This window comes from Heterodontus francisci, chromosome 2 (assembly GCF_036365525.1).
Source record: "Heterodontus francisci isolate sHetFra1 chromosome 2, sHetFra1.hap1, whole genome shotgun sequence".
Taxonomy (NCBI): domain Eukaryota; kingdom Metazoa; phylum Chordata; class Chondrichthyes; order Heterodontiformes; family Heterodontidae; genus Heterodontus; species Heterodontus francisci.
Genome location: NC_090372.1, coordinates 102,728,201 through 102,751,463, shown reverse-complemented (window position 1 = coordinate 102,751,463; position 23,263 = coordinate 102,728,201). Strand labels below are relative to the sequence as shown.

Here is a 23,263-nt window from a genome sequence, read left to right as displayed (position 1 = left end):
GAACAAAACACATCAACCAGGTTTCTTTAATAAACAACAAAATTATCGGTTTATTATAAAACAAGTCTTAACCAGTCATGAAGTAAAGCGTAAGTTACAGTTCCCTTTTTACCTTGGCCCCTCACATACACACATATAACGGTTAACTGGAAAATGAAAGGGATTTTTGTTTAGAGCTTTGTTACAGACAAAAAATACTTGGGCTGAATACTTGCTCATTCTTGAATAAACAGCAGATGAGATATGTTGTGTTCCAAAACTGGCATACAGTCTGGTCTCCAAGTACACGTAGATGGGTCACTGGGATCTTTTAGAATAGTTTATTTCAGATGGCGTTGAGAATTAATTTAGCAGGCTTTTCTTCAAAACAGGAGATGAGATGAGTTGACACAGTGGACTTCTCAGGGTCTTTTAGAGAGGTTCTGGAAAGCTGAGCTGGGTTGTGGTCTTCTCTCCTTCCTTGGAAGTTCTCTTCTCTCTTTGGGACTTCTCTTCTATCCTTGGAAGTCCTCTTCCATTTTTCTTCTTCTCCTGCAGGCTGAACTGAGCTGGGGTTCTGCCCTTCAGGCTGATTTTTAAAAACTCAAACAGTTCATTCCCAACTTGAAACAATTCAAAAGTGCAACCGGAAACAGAAAGTCCAACTTCTGAACTGTCATTTCTCTGCACACATCTTCCCCCAGTTATCAGGGTTTCTGTTCTATTTTTAACTTGAGTCATATGACAACCAGTAAATGTTGTTGTCAAACAAGTCCTTTCAGTGTCCTCTTGATGACCCTCTTGGAAAAAAATTGGCCCAACATTTCTTCAGTTTGACTATGAATTCCTCAAAAAATAAATTTAACAAAAACAGAAGCACTTTCATAACAATGTAGTAAAACAAAAAAAATTTTCAGGGTAAAGTTCAAATTATATATGTACTAAAATAGGAAAAATTTGTAGGGTAAAGTTCAACTTCAGCCCTAATATCTCTCCAAATGCTGCATATTCAAACATGATCAAGCATGATCTGGCCCAACAGTAGACACTCTCTCAAGATATAGCGCCCTTATAGTACATTGCAGAAGATTCAGAGTTAATTTACTACACTTTTAATACAGCCAGTAATTTTTAAAGCTGAAAATGAAGGGCAGAAGCTTAAAAGTAATAGACTGAATAGTAGTAAAGAAATATGTTTGCATTGTCCCAAAGAACCAAGGATTCCAGGCCAATTCGCTGGTTATCCATTACATTTTAAATTGTCCCCCTCTGTACTGGCATATGCTGCATTGACAAACCCATGCAAATTTTAAAATCAAATCACTTTACATGAGAATAACTAAATCACATGGGCTGTAGGGAACCTCTGGTACAGTTTCAAACACTAGGATACCTGTTCTCCTGATCCGTCAGGTGCTTCAGCTCAACATCAACTTTTTTTTTTAAGTTTGACACAAGCAGAGACTTGACATTGAGATATTAGAAAGAAAAGTAATTGACTGTTCCCAAATTTGCACAAGATCATAGTTTGACTAGAAATGGATCCCAACTGATCACAGTGAGCCAGAACTAGGCTTAACTCCAGCTCTGGAATATATCCAGGTCATACCAGGCTCACAGCAATAAAAAGAATAATGGAATTTGTCAGAATTAGGAATAGAGGAGCAGGCCATTCAGCCCCTTCACCCTTTACGGTCATTTCATGAAATCATGGTTGATTTGCACTCTAACTCTATCCAGCACTCCCACCCTACCACAAAACCACCACCTCCGCCTCTCCACCTCCCAATCTCTTAATACCCTCAGCTTCAAAAGTATTAACTGAAATAGCATCTGTTGCTTTTTGTAGGAGAGAGTTTCACATTTCTACCACCTTTTGTGTGACTAGGTGTTTCCCAACCTCTCTCCTGAATAGGCTGGCTCTAATTTTACAGTCATGTTCCCTTGTCCTAGACATTCCCACCAACGGAACAAGTTTCTCTATATCAGGGGTCTCCAACCTTTTCTTTAGTGAGAGCTACTTTTGAAACGAAAAATATCACAAACTACTGAAACATATATTGAAAAGATACGGATAGTGTTACGACCGCGGTGGGAGCAACGCACTGTTGATTCAGTCCCGTCACTCCACAGGTCGCAGCATATTTCTTTAAGCTTTCCAAATCGGAAAAACAGCCCAAATTGAACACTCTAGTATCCCCCGAATGAAGCGAACCAAACCAGGTAACTTCAGACAACAACAAATTAACTATTTATTTAAAAAACCTAAAATCTTCAACATTACTAAGATAAATCTATGTCTAAAGACCTTATAACTTCTTATTTAAACATCTAACTCCCACATTCTCATACATTTACTAAAATTAACAGTAATTTGGTCTTTAATTCGCTGACCATTGAGAAAAAAAACATTTAAAAATGTCTTTGCAAGTTACGTTCCTGATGAATGGAATCTTCCAATGTAGAAACAGTCAAGGGTCATTTGAAGTCTTCACAGTGGTCCGATGGAAAAAAAGGTCCTTCAAAGATAGGAATTCAGCAGTTCGGCTGTTGTAGCATTAAACTGTCCCTTCAGTGATGAACACAGCAAAATACCAATAATTTGTTCAGAAAGAAAAGCTTCTATTATTTTCTTAAGGAATTAAGTTGGCTTGATGTTTTGTAGAATTTTGAGAGGGGAATAACAAAGCTTCTTCAGTTCAAATTGTCTCAGAACTCTGCTGAAAACCAGTCTTTGCGAGCTTGTTTAAAAAGTCAAACTGCAACATTGAATCAAGTAACCTCTCTCTTGCTGCTGTTGCTTGGCAACCAGAATGCAACTGGCCTCTGAGTCCCCGAAACCTTCTGTCTTAAAGGGGCACTAATCTTTTTACAGTCTTAAAGGCACACACAATATTTCCGAGGAGGAAAAAAAAAGACTAATACCTCCATTCCCAAAATGCGTTTCATTACAATGCAAAAAAAAAAGAAATTGGAAAACACTAACTTTTTTTCCCGCATTCACGCACCATTCACTCTACTAATAATTTACAGCCTTTTCTTATACCATCGCCATCTATATGAGTTAACTTGGTTAAATCGTGACAAACCGTAGGCGATAACATTATTTTTCCCCGAAATATGTACAATTCTTAGATGATAAGGCTGTAACAACAGACTCCATCTAAAGATTCTAGCATTTCAATTTTTATACTTTTCCACAAACGTTAATGCGTTATGGTCAGTGTATATTAGTATTTCTTTATAGTCCTGGCGGACATATACCTCAAAATGTTTGACAGCCAGTAAAAGACCCAATGTTTCTTTTTCCACAGTGGAATACTTTTTTTGATGACAATTTAGTTTTCTGGAATAATACTCTACTGGCTTCTCTCTGCCTGATTTGTCATCTTGCAATAATACTGCACCAACCCCCAGGTCACTAGCATTGATTGCTATTTTAAAGGGTTTTGCGAAATTTGGAGCAGCCGGCACTGGTTCATTAGTTAGGATTACCATTAGCTTTTCAAAAGCTGCCTGTTATTCATCTAACCATACCACTTTGACTTCCTTTTTTTGTAGCAAGTCGGTTAACAGAGCAGTACTGAAATTTGGTACAAATCTCCAGTAAAAACCGCACATCCCTAAAAACCTCATTATTTCCCATTTAGATTTAGGGATAGGGAACTCAATTAAGGCTTGTACCTTTGCCGTTTCTGGCAATACCTGTTCTTGCCCCACTATGTGTCCAAGGTAAGTTGCTCTTGCCTTTCCAAATTTGCTTTTTTCCAGATTTATCACTAAGTCCACGGCTTGTAACTTTTTAAACAGAATTTTTAGTTGGTTTAAGTGTTCTTGCCAAATGTTACTGTATATTAGTACATCATCGAGATATACTACATAGTTGGGAACAATGGCTACCACCTGATCCATTAATCTTTGAAAAGTGGCTGGGGCATATTTTAACCCGAATGGCATCACCCAGCACTGGTAAAGACCGTCAGGCGTTACAAAAGCTGATATCTTTTTGGCTTGAGGAGTCAAAGGAACTTTCGAGTATTCCTTTATCAAGTCGATCTTGGTAAGAAACTTAGCGCTGCCCACTCTGTCGATACAGTCTTCTAAACGCGGAATTGGGTAGGAGTCTGCCTTCGTTACTGCATTGACTTTTCTATAGTCTATACAAAATCCGGTTGACCCGTCAGGTTTAGGTACTAGAACAACTGGTGAACTCCAGCTACTTTGACTAGGTTCGATCAAATTGTTTTCCAGCATGTACTGGATCTCTGCTTTCACTTGGGCCTGTTTGTCTGGACTCAAGTGGTAAGAAGGTTGTGTTAAAGAAACAGTTCCCCCAATATCCACATCATGTGTAGCTAAGGTTGTACATCTCGGTTGACCCCTACAAACTCTTATAAACGTCGCGAAAAGTCTGGTTGGGTCTTCATGTTGTTATTCCTCTAAATGCAAAAGCATTTTTCCCAGCCATTCTGTATTCGCTAATCTGATAGTTGGAGGTTCAATCTGAGAATTTCCTAGGCCTGCTTCTGCCTGATCCTCACTATCCTTTTCCTTCTGAACAGTCCCGATTACCTGACATACCTGTACTGGCTTATCCTCCTCCCTGCGATAATATCGCTTTAGCATACTGATGTGACAGAACCGGTTCTTCTTCTGGCAATCAGGGGTGTCAATCAAGTAATCTACCTTACCCAATCTTTTGATCACTCTATATGGGCCACTGAGCCGTGCTTTTAATGTTCTCCCTGTAATGGTAACAACACTAATACCTCATCTCCTGGTTGAAAATCGCGGACTTTTGCATTCTTGTCTGCCCATTTATTCATTTTGGCTTGGGATGCTTTAAGTTGTTCCTGAGCCACACCGTAAGCTTTTGTGAGCCTTTCCCGGAACACAGATACATAGTCCAGTATCGAAGATTCATTCTTTTGTTCCAAGAATCTGTCTTTTATAAGTGTTAGAGGACCTCTTACTTCAAGTCCGTAAATCAATTTGAAAGGACTGAAGCCTATACACTCATTCGGTGAGTCTCTGGTGGCAAATAAAAGAAAGTCTAGTCCTTTATCCCAGTCATGTGGATATTTGTGTCAGTATGTTCTAATCATTGTTTTGAGAGTTTGTGGAATCTCTCTAAAGCTCCCTGTAACTGTGGGCGATATGCTGATGATTTCAACTGTCTAAACCCCAGATTGCCCATGACTTCTTTAAATATCTTAGACATGAAATTAGAACCTTGATCTGATTGAACTTCAAGTGGTAACCCATATCTTGTAAAGAATTGGGTTAAATTTTCCACTACTATTCTAGCAGTAATTGCTCTCAAAGGAATGGCCTCTGGAAATCGAGTAGCCATATCCATGACAGTAAGTATGTATTGATGTCCCACTTTTGTTTTTGGCAATGGTCCTACACAGTCTACCAATACCCTGTTAAATGGTTCCTCAATCAGTGGTATGGGAACTAGTGGTGCCGGTTTTATGGTAGGTTGTGCTTTTCCCACCATTTGACAGGTATGGCATGTCCTACAAAACTGTCTCCCATCCTTTGTTATACCTGGCCAGTAATAATGTTGGCTTATGGGTGATTTGGTCTTCCGAATTCCCCTATGTCCTGCAAAAGGAATGTCGTGTGCTAACCTTAATAATCCTTGGCGATATTTAGGTAGTACCACTATCTGTTCAACAACCGTCCAGTCTTCTTCTGCAGGTCAATGTGGCGGTCTCCATTTCCTCCTGAAAAGCCCGTTTGCCATATAATAGCCTTCCAGAACTCCTTTTGCCTCAGCTTCTGTCAGAGCCGTTTGTGACATTCGATATATCTCTGGATCAGCTTGCTCTGCTGCAAAGATAGACGATCTGTTAAACATCTCATTTGGATTATCCAAATCCCCAAATAAGATTTCAGATACTTGGCTATCTGTTTGTGGTGCCACCTTTACCTCCGACAATGGATCCTGTTTAGCCATTGCTCGGGTGACTACACGCGCAGGAAATATTCCTGGAACTTGTTCCGGTAATTGCTCAGTTTCCTTAATTTCACTCGGTTTCTCTGTAATTACAGGAGAAACTGATAACTTTTGATCTGGTCAAATCATTTCCTAGGAGCAGATCAATTCCCTCTACTGGCAAACTATGGACAATTCCTACAGTTACTATCCCATACTATCCCAGATATTAAGTCACTCTCTAGGCGTTCTTTATATAAAGGTATGGATATATACTCCCCGCCAATTCCATTAGCTAAAACTTCAGTATTCTCTGGTGGAAATGTTATATATTTCCCCATAAAGAGTGTTTGGGGGGGCTCCAGTATCCCTGAGTATAATGATAGGTTTTCCTGCCTCACTTACAGGATATGGAGTTACTCTCCCCTTCGACAAAAATTCATTATAACTTTCGGGTATTTTATTCTTAACCTCTATAATCCTTTTCGTTTTAGTGCCTGGTTTTACAACTGCCGTTAAAGCTATCGCCTGGTCTGCTATACTCTCAGTCAAAGTCTTTATTTCTACATTAGCTTTGCATACCCTAACAAGTCTTATGGGTTTACCTGGCAATTTCCAGCACTCTGAATGAAGATGACCTGTTTTATGGTAATGATAACACTTCGGCTTGCGAACCTCACTTCTAGCCTCAGCACCTTCCTTTCTGACATGAGGAGGTGATCTTGGGGCATTCCCAGCTGTTCCTTCTTGTCCCCGGCTACTTGCCTTCTTTTCATTCTCCCACTTTCAATCCTTCTCGGATTTATGGGGGCGACAGACAAAAGGTTTTGGCTTATTCACAAGCTCAAAATCATCAGCAGTTTCTGCTGCTTGCCTAGCTTTCAAAACTTTCAGGTTATCTACATGAGTTCTCACTACTGAAGGAATGGTGTTTTTAAACTCTTTTAAGAGAATCAACTCTCGAAGGTTCTCGTGTGGGGCTGAATTTTACGCCCTCCCATAGAACGAGATTGTCGCGGGGGGTGGGTGGCATAAAAATGGAGTGGGAGGCTCCGGGGGCCCTTCCTGACCCGCGCCCGCCTCCACCGCCACTTTACACAGACTGGCGGCGGCAAAGAATGGCCCACCCACCCCAGGCCAATCAAGGCCCTTAAGTGGCCAGTTAACGCCACTTAAGAGCCTTCACCTGCCTCCACGCGGATTTTATGCATGGCAAGCAGGCGTCCTGGACCCAAGAAAAGCCGCCTAACAAAAGCAGGCTGCTATCTGGCGGCCTGGGGGGGTGCAAGGCCCTCATGATCGGGCACCCTATGCCCGATGGAAGGCCACCTCCGATGTCCCAACCACCCCCAACACCCAACATGCCCCCACCCCCATTTGACCACCCTTGCCTCGCCGGGGCCCGACCGATCACCCTGGCGAAGCACCAAAAACTTACCTGCTTTCGGGGCTCCCCGATATCATCGTCACGATGCTGGGTGCAGTCCCAGCAGTGGCCACCACACCCGGTGCCGCCGCTGGGACAGAGAGTTGCCAGCCCACTGATTGGCTGGCAGCTCGATTAGGTGGGACTTTCTACCTCAAGCGGGTGGAAGTCCCGCCTCAGAATAATTAAAGCCCGGGGACCCACAAAATATGGGTCGGATCCCCAGGCCAGGCGAAAGTGGGTTCGCCACCGACTTTTCAGTTGGTGGAAGGCTCCTGTCCGCTTCGGGTAAAATCCCGACTGTGGTTTCCATCTTTGATGCCCGCATCCAATGGTCAAAATTAAGTTGCTTCACCCTCTCAAATTCTACATATGTCTGCTCAGCCAATCTCCGTAAGTTACAAAACTTCTGACGGTAAGCTTCAGGGACTAACTCATAAGCAGCGAGAACAGCCTTTTTTACCATCTCATAATCTGCAGAAGCCTCTTCAGGAAGCATGGCATAAACTTCATGAGCTCTGCCTACCAGTCTGCTTTGCATAAGCAGTATCCAGCTTTCCTTTGGCCATTTCATCTGTTTGGCTATTTTTTCCAAAAGATATGAAAAATGCCTCTATGTCCCTTCCCTTGAACTTGGGAAGAGCCTGTACAAAGTTAAACAACTTTTTGCTGGGTCCTGAGTTGAATTCAGATTCTTCCTGACCTGAATTTTCCCTGGATGCAAGACTACCCCTTTGTCTTAGTTCCATCTCTTTTAGCCTAAATTCCCTTTCTTCTCTTTCACTTTCTCTCTATTTTTCAAAATTTTCTTAATTCTTTTTCAACCTCAAGTTTTCTTATTGCTATTGTTTTTTCTGTTTCCTGTTGAAGCTCCAGTTTTTTTCATTTCTAACTGAATCCTAGCCAATTCCACTGCATCACTCTCTGACTTATTACCTTCTTGTCTCTCGTCTTCTCCTTCTTCTTCTAATTCCAGATGTTGGGCTATTATGTCAATTATCTCTGCTTTTTTGGCACCTGATTTTAATTCTAAACCGAATTTTGCCGCCAATTCTTTTAGTTTATTCTTAAAGTTATCAAGTCACTGAGCGAAACCTTCTGCTTTCCCAAAAACTCTGCTGCAACCGTTAATGCCGTTACAATGGTATAGATTATACCTTATTATACAAGAATCCTGGTTCCTTTTTTTCGTAATTGGCATTAGATTTGGAACCCAACAATCGAGTTTCCAACTTATAGGATCCCAGACGTGAGAGCAATTAATATGATGCCAGACGTAAGACCCCAATTTGTATGTTATCCCAGAGATAGCAATAAATATGATTCCAAAAGCGAGCCCTCCAAATTAGTCTGATTCTGATCCCTTACGCGAGCAGCCCAATCAAATATGACTCTAATTGCTGATGAAGCACCCAGTTAAAAACATGTTACGACCGCGGTGGGAGCAACGCACTGTTGATTCAGTCCCATCACTCCACTGGTCGCAGCATATTTCTTTAAGCTTTCCAAATCAGAAAAACAGCCCAAACTGAACACTCTGGTATCCCCTGAATGAAGCGGACCAAATCAGGTAACTTTAGCCAACAACAAATTAACTATTTATTTTTTGAAAAACTAAAATAAAAAGTGGGAGAGGGAGGAAGTGGAGTGGGGGTGGAGGTGAACAGAATGCTCCTCATGGTGGAGGAGGGACTAGATTTCATAATTCTGTTTAGTTTGGCGATGGTCATAGGAGGCCTTAACGTTTATCAGCTGCAGATGCCACCATGGAAAAGTACTTCACCTTGGCTGAATGAGTATTGTTGCTTTGTGTAGCAGGGGAGTCGGAATATTGCTTAGTGCCAGGGGTGGCGATAACACAACCTCTTCCCCTTAGGCAGTCCCTCGGGAACGAGGATGACTTTGTTGCACTCCAGGGTTGTGGGTCCTTAGGTGACTGAATAGTCCAATTCTGGAGCCGCACACTCTGCCACAGGTAGTGTTTGGTGAGGTGAGTGAATGGGATGCTCAAAATTCTGAACACTCCTTCCACTGTTTGCATTTGGTCGCTACCTTGGCATGTCAATGTTGTTCGTACTGGCTGACACCGTCGCGGAAGCTTGTTCTCCATTTTGATTGGTCTCGGGCAAGAGATTCCCACGAATTGTTGGAGATGTCACATTTTTTCAGGGAGGCTTTAAAGACATCCTTGTAGCATTTCCTCTGCCCTCCTGGTAGCCTCTTGCTGTAACGGAGCTCAGAGTAGAAAGCTTCTTTTGGGAGACTTGTGTCAGGCATGCGGACAATGTGGCCCGCCCAACGTAACTAACTAGCCATGACTAGTGTCTCGATACTGGGGATGTTGGCCTGAGAGAGGACACTGATATTGGAGTGCCTGTCCTCCCATTGAATTTGCAGAATCTTGGGGAGGCACCGCTGGAGATACCTCTCCAGTGCTTAGAGATGTCTGATGTCCATGTTTCCGACACATACAGGAGGGCAGGTAACACTGCGGCCCTGTAGACCATGTGCTTAGTGCCAGGTCTGAGGTGTTTGTCATCAAACAGTCTTTTCCTCAGATGACCGCAAGCTACGCTGGCACGCTGGAGGCGATGCTGAGTTTCATCGTCGATGTCTGCCCTTGATGGGAGGAGGCTCCCAAGGTATGGGAAGTCATAGAGTTTTCCAGCACAGAAACAGGCCCTTCGGCCCATCATGTCCGTACCGTTCATCAAGCACCTATCTATTCTAATACCATTTTCCAGCACTTGGCCCGTAGCCTTGTGTGCTATGGTATTTCAAGTGCTCATCTAAATACTTCTTAAATGTTGTGAGGGTTCCTGCCTCTATCACCCCTTCAGGCAGTGTGTTCCAGATTCAACCACCCTCAGGGTAAAAAATGTTTTCCTCAAATCCCCTCTATACCTCCTGCCCCTTACCGTAACTTTATGCCCCCTGGTTATTGGCCCCTCCGCCACGGGAAAACGTTTCTTCCTATCTACCCTATCTATGCCCCTCATAATTTTGTATACCTCAATCAGTGATCAACGTTGTCCAGTGGTTCGCCGTGGATCTTGATAGTCGGGGGGCAATGCTGCAGGAGCAGGCTGGTAGAGGAGCTTTGTCTTCTGGATGTTTAGGTTAAAGCCCATTCTTTCACTTGCTTCCGTGAATGCCTCGACGAGGGTTTGAAGCTCAGCCTCTGAGTGTACGCATACGCAAGCATCGTCAACACGATGACAGAGGTTCAGTGGCCTTGGTTCTGGACTGGAGGCGACGTAGGTTAAATAGTTTTCCGCTCGTCCTGTAGAGTAGATCTACTCTGGCAGGGAGCTTCAAGGGGATGAGGTGGAGTGTTGCAGCAAGGAAAATTGAAAAGAGCATTGGTGTGATGACACAGCCTTGCTTGACCGCAGTTTTCACTCGGATTGGGTCAGTGGCAGATCCTTTGGCAAGGATTACAGCTTACATGTTGTTGTGCAGCAGGCAGAGGATGGTGACGAATTTCTCCAGGCAGCCAAATTTGAGGAGGATGTTCCATACTCCCTCCCGGTTGATAGAATCAAAGACCTTTGTGAGGTCAAAGAAGGCCATGTATAAAGGTTGCTGCCGCTCCCTACATTTTTTTTGGCGTTGTCTTGCTGTGAAGATCATGACCACTGTGCCTCTTGATGGCTGGAATCCACACTCTGATTCCAGTAGCTGCTCTTTAGCCACAGGGAGGAGATGGTTGAGAAGGCCTCTTGCGCTGACCTTCTCTGTGGTGGACAGCAGGGATACCCCTCTGTAGTTACCACAGTTGGTCTTGTCGCCATTTTTCAAGATAGTCACAGTTACAGCTTCTTGGAGATCCCCTGGCATGCTCTCCTCCTTCCAGATGAGGGAGATGAGACCATCAACTTGTCAAGAGTGCCTCTCCGCCGTATTTTATAATTTCAATGGGAATCCCACCTACAGCGGTGGCCTTTTTGTTTTTTAGCTGTCGGATGGCCTTTTCAATCTCATGTCAGGATGGGGTTGTGCTGAGGAGTATTGTTGCTTAGTGTAGCAGGGGGATCGGAATATTGCTTAGTGCCAGGGGTGGCGATAACACTACCAAAGTCCTAAAGGAGATAAAACTGCTGGTGCCTAGTTGCAAAATGCTGCTCAGCAGAGAGTTGGAGATTGCCAAATGCATATTCCAAAATGTTCCACAGTTTAGAAAGGACAGAATTCTTGAAGATAAGTCAAAATGTTATTCAGATATTAAGTAACTCAGATTGCTGGGAGTTTGTAACCTCCTGAAAACTGAGAAAAGTCACAAAAATGCAACTCTCTTTGCCTCTGACGAGCCGATTGTCCAAACAAGGATAGATGGGCAAGTGCTGTAGCTGTAGATGAACTGCAGCCATGGAAACCCATTACAAAAAATAAAGTGAAGCAGAAATAAAGGCAAAGAGGACAACCTGTTTGAGGAATTTCTCTATTGAAATTTCATGAATGACCTGTGTTGAGAACAAATAGCCACAATGGGAGCTTTCTTTGAGTCCTGTAACAGCCAGTCAATAAGAATCCAGGTTTGAACAGAATTCTCCCTATATTTTTAACAGAATTTGTTCCACTGTGGTATGTAAACTTCCTTGGTCACACCAGTGAGTAGTAGAGAGATATTGCGACGATTGCATTTCCTGGACATAGCTTTACCCTCAGTTTAGTCCAGTAGATCCATTCAAGCAGATAGTTAAGTGAAGGAAGATCTATATTTTTAATAGACAAATACTGATATTTCTGGTGTAAGTCAAAGAGGATCAAATGTCTGCTTGATATGTATGCAAATATATTGTAGTCAGCAAAATATGACTAATCAGTGGATAATTATACTCATTTCGAATCTCTTACTTTTCAGAAACCAACACAGGTATTTTCTTATCTCCTCCATCTTCAGTAGTTTCAGCTGCTTCTCTCAATCTTAAAACTGACTTTTCTTTCCATTACAGAATCTGAAGCCAGAAAAGCAGCATTCTATTTCATGTCCCTATACTTCACAACTAAATAGCCCCTTTCCTTGTTTAATTGAATTACTTACAAATAGCTAACATGAGCACAAAAGGGCACATACAAACATCCTAGAGCATGGATATACAATGTTCCCTTTAAACTTTAAAACCAGAAATCCAAACAGCATTAAAATGTTTTTTTTCATCTGGGCAGCCATATTTTAACCTTGTGTTCAGATGTTGGACCTGCACACCAGTATTTAATTGAGTCCCTAAGAAAAGGCTTACGAATGAACAGAAATTGGCTAGCTGAAAGAAGACAGAGGATGGTGGTTGATGGCAAATGTTCATCCTGGAGTTTAGTTACTAGTGGTGTACCGCAAGGATCTGTTTTGGGGCCACTGCTGTTTGTCATTTTTATAAATGACCTGGAAGAGGGTGTAGAAGGGTGGGTTAGTAAATTTGCGGATGACACTAAGGTCGGTGGAGTTGTGGATAGTGCCGAAGGATGTTGTAGGGTACAGAGGGACATAGATAGGCTGCAGAGCTGGGCTGAGAGATGGCAAATGGAGTTTAATGCGGAAAAGTGCGAGGTGATTCACTTTGGAAGGAGTAACAGGAATGCAGAGTACTGGGCTAATGGGAAGATTCTTGGTAGTGTAGATGAACAGAGAGATCTTGGTGTCCAGGTACATAAATCCCTGAAGGTTGCTACCCAGGTTAATAGGGCTGTTAAGAAGGCATATGGTGTGTTAGCTTTTATTAGTAAGGGGATCGAGTTTCGGAGCCACGAGATCATGCTGCAGCTGTACAAAACTCTGGTGAGACTGCACCTGGAGTATTACGTGCAGTTCTGGTCACCGCATTATAGGAAGGATGTGGAAGCTATGGAAAGGGTGCAGAGGAGATTTACTAGGATGTTGCCTGGTATGGAGGGAAGGTCTTACGAGGAAAGGCTGAGGGACTTGAGGTTGTTTTCGTTGGAGAGAAGGAGGAGGAGAGGTGACTTAATAGAGACATATAAGATAATCAGAGGGTTAGATAGGGTGGATAGTGAGAGTCTTTTTCCTCGGATGGTGATGGCAAACACGAGGGGACATAGCTTTAAGTTGAGGGGTGATAGATATAGGACAGATGTCAGAGGTAGTTTCTTTACTCAGAGAGTAGTAGGGGCGTGGAACGCCCTGCCTGCAACAGTAGTAGACTCGTCAACTTTAAGGGCATTTAAGTGGTCATTGGATAGACATATGGATGAAAATGGAATAGTGTAGGTCAGATGGTTTCACAGGTCGGCGCAACATCGAGGGCTGAAGGGCCTGTACTGCGAAAAAAAAAATAATAAAGTGAGCAAACCTATCACTCTAGAAGCAAATCTCCTCTACCACGAAAAGCTGCTAAAACACACCACAGCAGTCAAATTCAGTTCTGAAGAAGGGTCACTGACCCGAAATGTTAACTCTGCTTCTCTCTCCACAGATGCTGCCAGACCTGCTGAGTATTTCCAGCATTTCTTGTTTTTATTTCAGTCAAATTCTTATATTTTCTTCATTTAGTGAAACAGAAGGTATGACAAAGATAAATGACTTACAGGCAGATGGTAATTATTTGGAAATGAGTCAAGTTCAAGTGGCTGACTCGTTAAGACTTCCTACTGTTCGGAAAAATACCAACAAAATTACTTTTGTAAACCTAAACTTGGCTCCACTCAAAACAGGTGCCTGGGGTTTTGAACAGGAAGAAAAGACAAGAGCATTCAGATTCAAACAGGAGACACTCTTAGGTCACCGTGCATGTAACAAATCAAATCAGACTTTTAAAAAAAGGAATAGTGAAAATATCACTAATCCAATTGAAATAAATCCAGCATTCATATCTGTGAATAGCTTTAGTAGCTTGATGATTCAAAATGTCGCCTGTTTTTGACAGTTGATCAATTCACAAACATTGGTATTTTTTTTCTCAACCAACTCCCACATGAAAATATCAACTCTATAATGTGTTATTTCACTCTACCCTTTCTATTTTCGGATTTTCCCATGCTTAGCCACTTTCAGCACCTTCTCCTAAAGACCTACCCAAAGATTAAGAATTTTAAACTTTCTGATATAGCCTCACATTGTATCTATGAATTGTGCCACAAACCACCCAGTGAGTGTAGAAGTGGAAGGACTATTGAGAAATGTACATATTTTAAATCCTTAAAAAGCTAAGAAAACTGAGGAGCAGAAAAATAATGGTGCATGAATAAGAGGAAATCAACCAGATATACTAGCAGCACACATTATCCTCCATTCAAACATGGTCAGTTAGATACCTAAATATTAAATTACAGTGCATCCTCAATTATCCATGCTCTTATTAGTCTCATTCTCAATTATCCATCAGACTTTTAGATGGTAATAAGAAACCAGTGCGAGCCATGATAACAACATTTTTGTTCTTTCACTCAACTTTGATGTGGTGCTCGTGCCAATAAGATCAAATAGCACTGGAATCATTTAGCTAATCCGTCATCTGAAAGCCCGCAATATGCCAGTCATCGACACCAGCCGCAAGTCCCATCACAGATGTGAATCAGTCAGAAATGCTCCTTGATGTCAACCACTGTCCATGAGCTACAGAGGAGAGCACAAACTCATATTTACTGTTTTCAGTGGAACTGCTGATTTGAAAATCAAAACAGGGCCTTCCTACTTAAATGAAATGCCAGCCGGTACATTTAGATTTATATTCAACACATGCTCTACTCACTGGCACAGCCAAGTCTGCTTTGACTTTGAAATCAGCAGTTTTTCAGGGCTAATCTAAACAGAGACTACTGACGTCATCAATGGAGGTAATCATATGTTGTCTTTAACACTCGCAGTTTTAGCAAGGGGATCCTCAGTTAGTATAGTAAAACATTTTTGGTCAGCTATCTAAGTTCTGTGCTGTGCCTGAAAGGTGCAGTCAAAGGCAAGTGTATGGGGGAGCTATGGGCCAGAACACCAGCTGATGGGTGAATTGTTCTAGCACCATCTGATCTTGCTGGCAGAAAAAGAACAATAAAGAGAAAGTTACAAAAGAGAACTGAGGTGGGCAGTTGAGAAGTAGTGCAATCAAAATTCTGCGCATCAATTATTGCTGATTGGTGCTTTCAATTATTTGACAATTTCTACTATCCACTGGGTAGAGGACCCACTCGATAATAGTGGATAACTAAATATTACTTGTTCCAGCGCATCACCATTTCAAGGATAATATACTGCTAACGACAAATAGACACCACTGCTTTAATCCATGATAATGCTAAGACTGCATGTATAATCAACAAAAGAAAATGGCAAGTTGATAATAATGTCAAACTGGTATATCTTGCTGAATGACTGATATTAAAGAAAACGATTTAAACGTCAGGTTGTCACTGTCGATGGTTAAAAAGGTAATAATGGACCAGTAAAATTTCATGTAGTTCCTTGAAGCAAAGAGGCACAATCTAGCGACAAAATGTTCTCAGTGCTTTCTTCCACTTAGTTTTCCAAAAATAGGTTCTATAAATTTTATAATCCATCAAAAGAAACAACAAAGTAGTGCTACCATTTTGACTGTGCTTAGTTTGAGATAGATTACTGTCTCATTTCTAATACAATAAGAAAAGCACAAAGATTCCTACCTGGGTATAATTAATCAGCAGCCTGTAAACTAAAATATTTTTTCTATTTGCTTCCTTTGCCAGTTCTTTGATGTTAGCAAAATCTTCCATTCGAATGCAGGGAGATGCAGTTTCCAAGTTATTCAAGTGCACCTGTAACAAAAAACAATCTGTACTTATGTATGTAATGAAAAAACCTTTGTCCTTAAGTTCAAAGTAATGACACAAAACAGGATAAAAGACTAAAAGTACTGAGTTATCTCAAGTGTAGCTAAAGTCAAAACATACTTATTACCTCTGTGACGGAAACTAATGGCCCAGATTTTGTGGTTATAATGACACGCTGTCATTATCCATCTGAAACGGACAGCAATTTCTGACATCCACACATGCACAGTTAAATGTGGACTTCCAGAATTTGCTGTCAGTGATTCCCTGTTACTCCACTTGGTGTGCTATTGATGTCCCTGCAGTTGGAAATCTTATAAATCACTTGAATTGATGTGCACTTCCACTGTTATGCTCTTAGTCTCGTTATATAAACCCTTGAAGATGTTATGCCTTGTTGAATGAGGTGTAACTGGATTTTTAACAGCATACTGAGTTCATAATTACTGACCATGCTACTGTTCTGACCTCTCTGATCCTGAAAAATCTAATTTTGTATTTGTGAATGCTCAATTTCACCATTATTTGTTTAGAATTAGAACATTACAGCGCAGTACAGGCCCTTCGGCCCTCGATGTTGCGCCGACCTGTGAAACCATCTGACCTAAACTATTCCATTTTCATCCATATCCACTATCCAATGACCACTTAAATGCCCTTAAAGTTGGCGAGTCTACTACTGTTGCAGGCAGGGCGTTCCACGCCCCGACTACTCTCTGCGTAAAGAAACTACCTCTGACATCTGTCCTATATCTTTCACCCCTCAACTTAAAGCTATGTCCCCTCGTGTTTGCCAACATCATCTGAGGAAAAAGACTCTCACTATCCACCCTATCTAACCCTCTGATTATCTTGTATGTCTCTATTAAGTCACCTCTCTTCCTCCTTCTCTCTAACGAAAACAACCCCAAGTCCCTCAGCCTTTCCTCGTAAGACCTTCCCTCCATACCAGGCAACAACCTAGTAAATCTCCTCTGCACCCTTTCCAAAGCTTCCACATCCTTCCTATAATGCGGTGACCAGAACTGCACGCAATACTCAAGGTGCGGCCTCACCAGAGTTTTGTACAGCTGCAGCATGACCTCGTGGCTCCGAAACTCGATCCACCTACTAATAAAAGCTAACACACCATATGCCTTCTTAACAGCCCTATTAACCTGGGTAGCAACTTTCAGGGATTTATGTACCTGGACACCAAGATCTCTCTGCTCATCTACACTACCAAGAATCTTCCCATTAGCCCAGTACTCTGCATTGCTGTTACTCCTTCCAAAGTGAATCACCTCACACTTCTCCGCATTAAACTCCATTTGCCATCTCTCAGCCCAACTCTGCAGCCTATCTATGTCCCTCTGTACCCTACAACATCCTTCGACACTATCCACATGATCCTAAATATTCAATGGTGGCAATAATATGTGCATAGATTCAGCAATTTATGAACCACTATGTATCACAGAATTGAAATCTGAAAATGCCATTTTTAGTTCCGATGAAGGGTAGCTACGCAAAAGTTAATGAGCCATTTCTTTTGCAGATGTTGATTGGCCTGCCATATATTTGTAGTTTTTTAAAAAATTTCCAACATTTGCTGTTGGATAGACAGAGCTAAGCGATCCATAACCAACAGATCAGATCTAAGCTCTGCAGTCCTGCCACATCCAGTCAATGAAAGGTGGTGGACAATTAAACAACAAACTGGAGGAGGTGGCACACACAAATATTCCCATCCTCAATGATGGGAGAGCACAGCACATCAGTTCAAAAGATAAGGCTGACACATTTGCAACAATCTTCAGCCAGAAGTGCCGATTTGATAATCCATCTCAGCCTCCTCCTGATGCCAGTTTTCAGGCAATTCGATTCACTCCGCGTGATATCAAGAAACAATTGAAGGCACTGGATACTGCAAAGGCTATGGGCCCTGACAACATTCCGTCAATAGTACTGAATAGTACCTGTGCTCCAGAACTTGCCACACCCCTAGCCAAGCTGTTCCAGTACAGCTACAACACTGGCATCTACCTGGCAATGTGGAAAATTGCCCAGGTATGTCCTATACACAAAAAGCAGGACAAGTCCAACTCGGCCAATTACCGCCCCATCAGTCTACTCTCAATCATCAGTACAGTGATGAAAGGTGGTGCCGACCATGCAATCAAGCGGCACTTGCTTAGCAATAACCTGCTCAGTGACACTCAGTTTGGGTTCCACCAGGGCCACTCAGCTCCAGACCTCATTACAGCCTTGGTTCAAACATGGACAAAAGAGCTGAACTCAAGAGATGAGGTGAGAGTGACTGCCCTTGACATCAAGGCAGCTCTTGACCGAGTATGGCATCAAGGAGCCCTAGCAAAACTGAAGTCAATGGGAATCAGGGGGAAAACTCTCCGCTGGTTGGAGTCATACCTAGCGCAAAGGAAGATGGTAGTGCTTGTTGGAGGTCAATCATCTCAGCTCCAGGACATCACTGCAGGAGTTCCTCAGGGTAGTGTCCTGGGCCCAACCATCTTCAACTGCTTCATCAATAACCTTCCTTCAATCATAAGGTCAGAAGTGGGGATGCTTGCTGATGATTGCACAATGTTCAGCACCATTTGTGACTCCTCAGATACTGAAGCAGTCTGTGTAGAAATGCAACAAGACCTGGACAATATCCAGGCTTGGACTGATAGGTGATAAGTAACATTTGCGCCACACAAGTGCCAGGCAATGACCATCTCCAACAAGAGAGAATCTAACCATCTTCCCATGAACTTCAATGGCATTACGATTGTTGAATCCCCCACTTTCAACAACCTGGGGGTTACCATTGACCAGAAATTGAACTGCAGTAGCTATATCGATACCGTGGCTACAAGAGCAGGTCAGAGGCTAGGAAGCCTGCGACAAGTAACTCACTTCCTGACTCCCCAAAGGCTGTCCACCATCTACAAGGCACAAGTCAGGAGTGTGATGGAATACTCTCCACATGCCTGGATGGGTGCAGCTCCAACAATACTCAAGAAGCTTGACACTATTCAGGACAAAGCAGCCAGCTTGATTGGTACCCCATCCACAAACATTCACTCCCTCCACCACCAACGCACAGTGGCAGCAGTGTGTAGCATATACAAGATGCAATGCACCAAGGCTCCTTCGACAGCACCTTCCAACCTGCGACCTCTACCAACTACAAGTACAAGGGTAGCAGGTGCATGAGAACACCATCACCTGCAAGTTCCCCTCCAAGCCACACACCATCCTGACTTGGAACTATATCACCGTTTCTTCACTGTCGCTGGGTCAAAATCCTGGAACTCCCTTCCTAACAACAATGTAGGTGTACCTACCCCACATGGACTATAGTGGTTAAAGAAAGCAGTTCACCACCACCTTCTCAAGGGCAATTAGGGACGGACAGTAAATTCCAGGAACAAATAAAAAAAAACTTTCTTTTTGTAGGTACAATGGAGTGTTTGATTATTTCAGTATATAATCTTCATTCATGTTCCCAATCATATATTCATCCAGCTCTTTGTAAAGGACTGACACTATTAACTGCTTTCAACATTCCTAAAATCTGTATGGAAATTCTTCTAATCTTGCCTGAGGTTTATTAATTTTAAACCTGTGCCCTACTTGTAAACTCAAAGATCAAGTCCAATAGCTTTTTACCATTAACCTCATCTTTATCTATCAGCACTTTAAAGACCTGGATCACAATCTTGCTCAATTTTCCTTTCTCCAGTGAAAATAAGTTCAACATGCACATTTTTCCTCATCACTTTTGGTCTTGAATCCCCGACTCATCCTTGCTGCTTTTTTCTGAACACTGCATAATGCCTTTTTGAAGGTGACAGTACCCAAAACTGCTCCAAAATTTTTTAAATGTGGTATCACCAGTGATCCAGACAACGCTAAAATAATTTGTTTCAATCTAAAAGTCAAATATATTTTAACATACAGTTTAAATACAGTATGGATGACTCTGATGGAGCCATTACAGAATCTGAGTGAACTGAATCACCTGGCAGTATAATAATTCTTTTTAGAATGGACAGAATTTGTGAAAAAAGACACTGGGTTGTATTCTATGAGCCCGCCGCCGAGCTCAAAAAATGACAAAGAGCAGCTGTGATCTTAAGCGCGGCAGCTCATTTGAATAGTCAGGGTAGCCGGCCCTCCCCGCCCACCCCAATCACATGGAGAGGGCAGGCCGTCCAACCCGGAAATGGCGGGTGCACAGGCGTTGACACCATTTTTAAAGGGTAGTCAGCCCTACTGGTTTATTTAAATATTTAAAGACATATAGAATAAAATTGAATAAATACATTTCTTTTGCCCCTCTCCCAACCCCCCATAACAATTACATTATAATTTTCCACTGCCCCCCAAACAGTTACCTTTAGCATCAGACCTTCCTCCCCCTCGAACTGCATAAAGTTTAAAAGTAAAACCCTTCCCACCATCCCCTACACCCATGACGTTTATTTGACCCTGTGCCCCACTCCTCTCGCACTGATAAACTACCTCCTCCCCCTCCCCATCTGTGTCACACCTCGTTTCCCTGGATGGGAATCCGAAAGCACGGGAGTGCCGGCCGCTCCGTCGAAGATCGCAGCTGGCCCTCAAGATCTGAGGTAAGTATATGTAAATACATTCATTTTATTAATTTGAATATGGTGACTGCGGTCCAGTCGCTGAGCAGCAGGGGGGCTGCCAAGGTGCCTCGCCGCTGCTGGGAGGATCAGGCTGGGCCCTGCCAGCGTCGAGGTCCATAGCGGGCCTCATCTGCAGCCATCCTCTGGCCTCCCCACCATGGAACTCGACGTCAAGGGCTGCTTAAATTCCAGCCCATTCTTATAGGAAACAACATGCTTAGAGCACCAACACACTTCCCAAAGAGCAGTAATAAGCTGACTGGCCGTAATTGCAAGGCAGATGGAGTATAAAAGTAGGGAAGTCTTGCTACAACTGTACAGGGCCATTGGTGAGACTGCACCAGAGTACTGTATACAGTTCTGGTCTTCTTACTTAACGAGGGATATATTTACATTGAAAGTAATTCAGAGAAAGTTCACTAGGTTGATTCCTGGGATGAAGGAATTGTCTTATGAGGAAAGGTTGAGCAGGGTGGGCATATACTCATTGGAGTTTAAAAGAATGAGAAGTGATCGTCTTGAAACATATAAGATTCTGAGGGGGCTTGACAGGGTAGATGCTGAGAAGATGTTTCCCTTCGTGGGAGAATCTAGAACTAGGGGGCACAGTTTAAAAATAAGAGGTCTTCAATTTAAGACAGAGATGAGGAGGAATTTCTTCTCTCAGAGGGTCGTTAATCTTTGGAATTCTCTTCCCCAGAGAGCAGTGGAGGCTGGGTCATTGAATATATTCAAGGCTGAGTTAGACAGATTTCTGATCTACAAAGAAGTCAAGGGTTACGGGCGCCTAGCAGGAAAGTGGAGTTAAGACCACGATCAGATCAGCCATGATCTTGTTGGATGGCAGCGGATCAGGCTCGAGGGCTGAATGGCCTACTCCTGCTCCTATTTCTTATGATCTTATTTTGTGTCCAAGGTGCTGGACATTGTGAGTTCCTGATCACATTGGGATTTCACAAAAAAGAGGGCAGATATTTTCCCAGAAACAGAAGTTCAGCTGAAGAAAGCCTGAAAGTTAGAGGAGTATATCACTCCAGGCTACCTGCTTGTCAGCTATCTCAGCTGGGAACTACTGCATGTTCCAAAGAAAATATAACAGATGACAAAAATAGTTTTTAAAAAATTCCATTTCTCCAACTGCTCTGATACATAGTCTTGTCTTCACTATAAGTGGAGGTGAAAAAATAAAACTACTTGGTTACTCGTTCCATTATCATATTCATCATCATTACGCGACAGATTCCTGCCTGTATCTCCCATTTCCAACAAATGTAAATCGCTCTTTAGTTTTTCCCTCACATAATGTAAGTAAGTATGCAGTAAGACCCTTTATTCTACCCACAGCTGCTCATTTGATTCACTTGCACTTAGCTTTATTCATCAAACTCTGCAACTTTAAAGTATTTTCTGTAACTCCAGTTTGGAAAAATGGACAGATTTCACTAAGTTTCAACTAGATTCACTCTGGAAATGTTTTCTAAACAAAATAAATAAGCTGGAATTTTCTCCCCATTCACAGTCTCAATAGGGTAAACGTCACCTTTAGACTTTTCTTAAACAACATCTACCTGTCATTGTCTATTAACACGTTTACTGCAATCCAACAGTTTCCAAACTATTTCTTTTACCAATTCATTCTACTGACTGAAGTATTGTTAGCTGACAGCCTTCACACCTCGTGTCACTATGTCAACCTTTAAAACAGTATTTGAAGTTCAAGCACTGAGAATAACAGACTCTTTGCTACTGGCTCCACTAAACTTGTAGCAGCAGTTATTCAGAGTTTTGAACATAAAGAGGTTTGGGGCAGGTGTGTAAGGGTGCTAGCACATATTTAGCACTACAGTAATAATGCAGAATGTATCATTCCATTGCTACTTATCTTACTGACAGTAGTAAAGTTAAACACCCAAAGGTTCCTTATTGAAACTGTTCCAATTTACCTACTTAATGACCAGAATTTATATTATTGGCCTGCGAGGTTCAATGGTGGTTAAAAAGAAGAAAATTCTCCAGAGGACCATGCCTCAGTGAAACAATAACAGTTAATTATTAAAAGTTAAGAAAACTAAAGCAAGCTTTTTTGGGAAGTATGCCTACATTTCAAAACATCTTCAAAAGGGGTGGTACAGCATCATGAAAGAAAAAAATGAACCAACTCTAAAATACAGTGAAATTAAGATGGCGGTAGAAAAGGATAGAGGATGGGGAAATCACCCACAACAGAAAAAATGTTCTGCTGCTGACAATGCTAAGACTTCTTTTTTTAGAAAATCTCTCTGTGTCAGAAAAATAATAACCAATAAAAGTAATCTTCTCGAAGGAGATAGCACCATAAGAGTTCAATCCTGGTAGGTAACACTATGTAGATATTCTGGGGTGTATATATAGACACAGAAAGAGGTAGCACAAATATAATACAAAAGATGTGCATAATTACCGACCAGGATATATACAGACAAAGAGTTTTTGACCCTTACACTAGCTAATAAATCCATGGGATCTCACGTTTCCTGG

General features: G+C 42.2%; 1 protein-coding gene across 3 annotated transcripts in view; it reads right to left on the bottom strand.

Moving 5' to 3' along the window:
* The window catches only part of crppa (CDP-L-ribitol pyrophosphorylase A), a 481,556-nt gene that overhangs the window by 227,621 nt on the left and 230,672 nt on the right, over positions 1-23,263 (bottom strand). For all 3 annotated transcript variants that reach the window (XM_068009407.1, XM_068009398.1, XM_068009416.1), the window contains one exon: positions 15,957-16,088. In XM_068009407.1, coding sequence (XP_067865508.1) covers positions 15,957-16,088 — 132 coding nt within the window. The remainder of the gene's footprint in view (positions 1-15,956; positions 16,089-23,263) is intronic.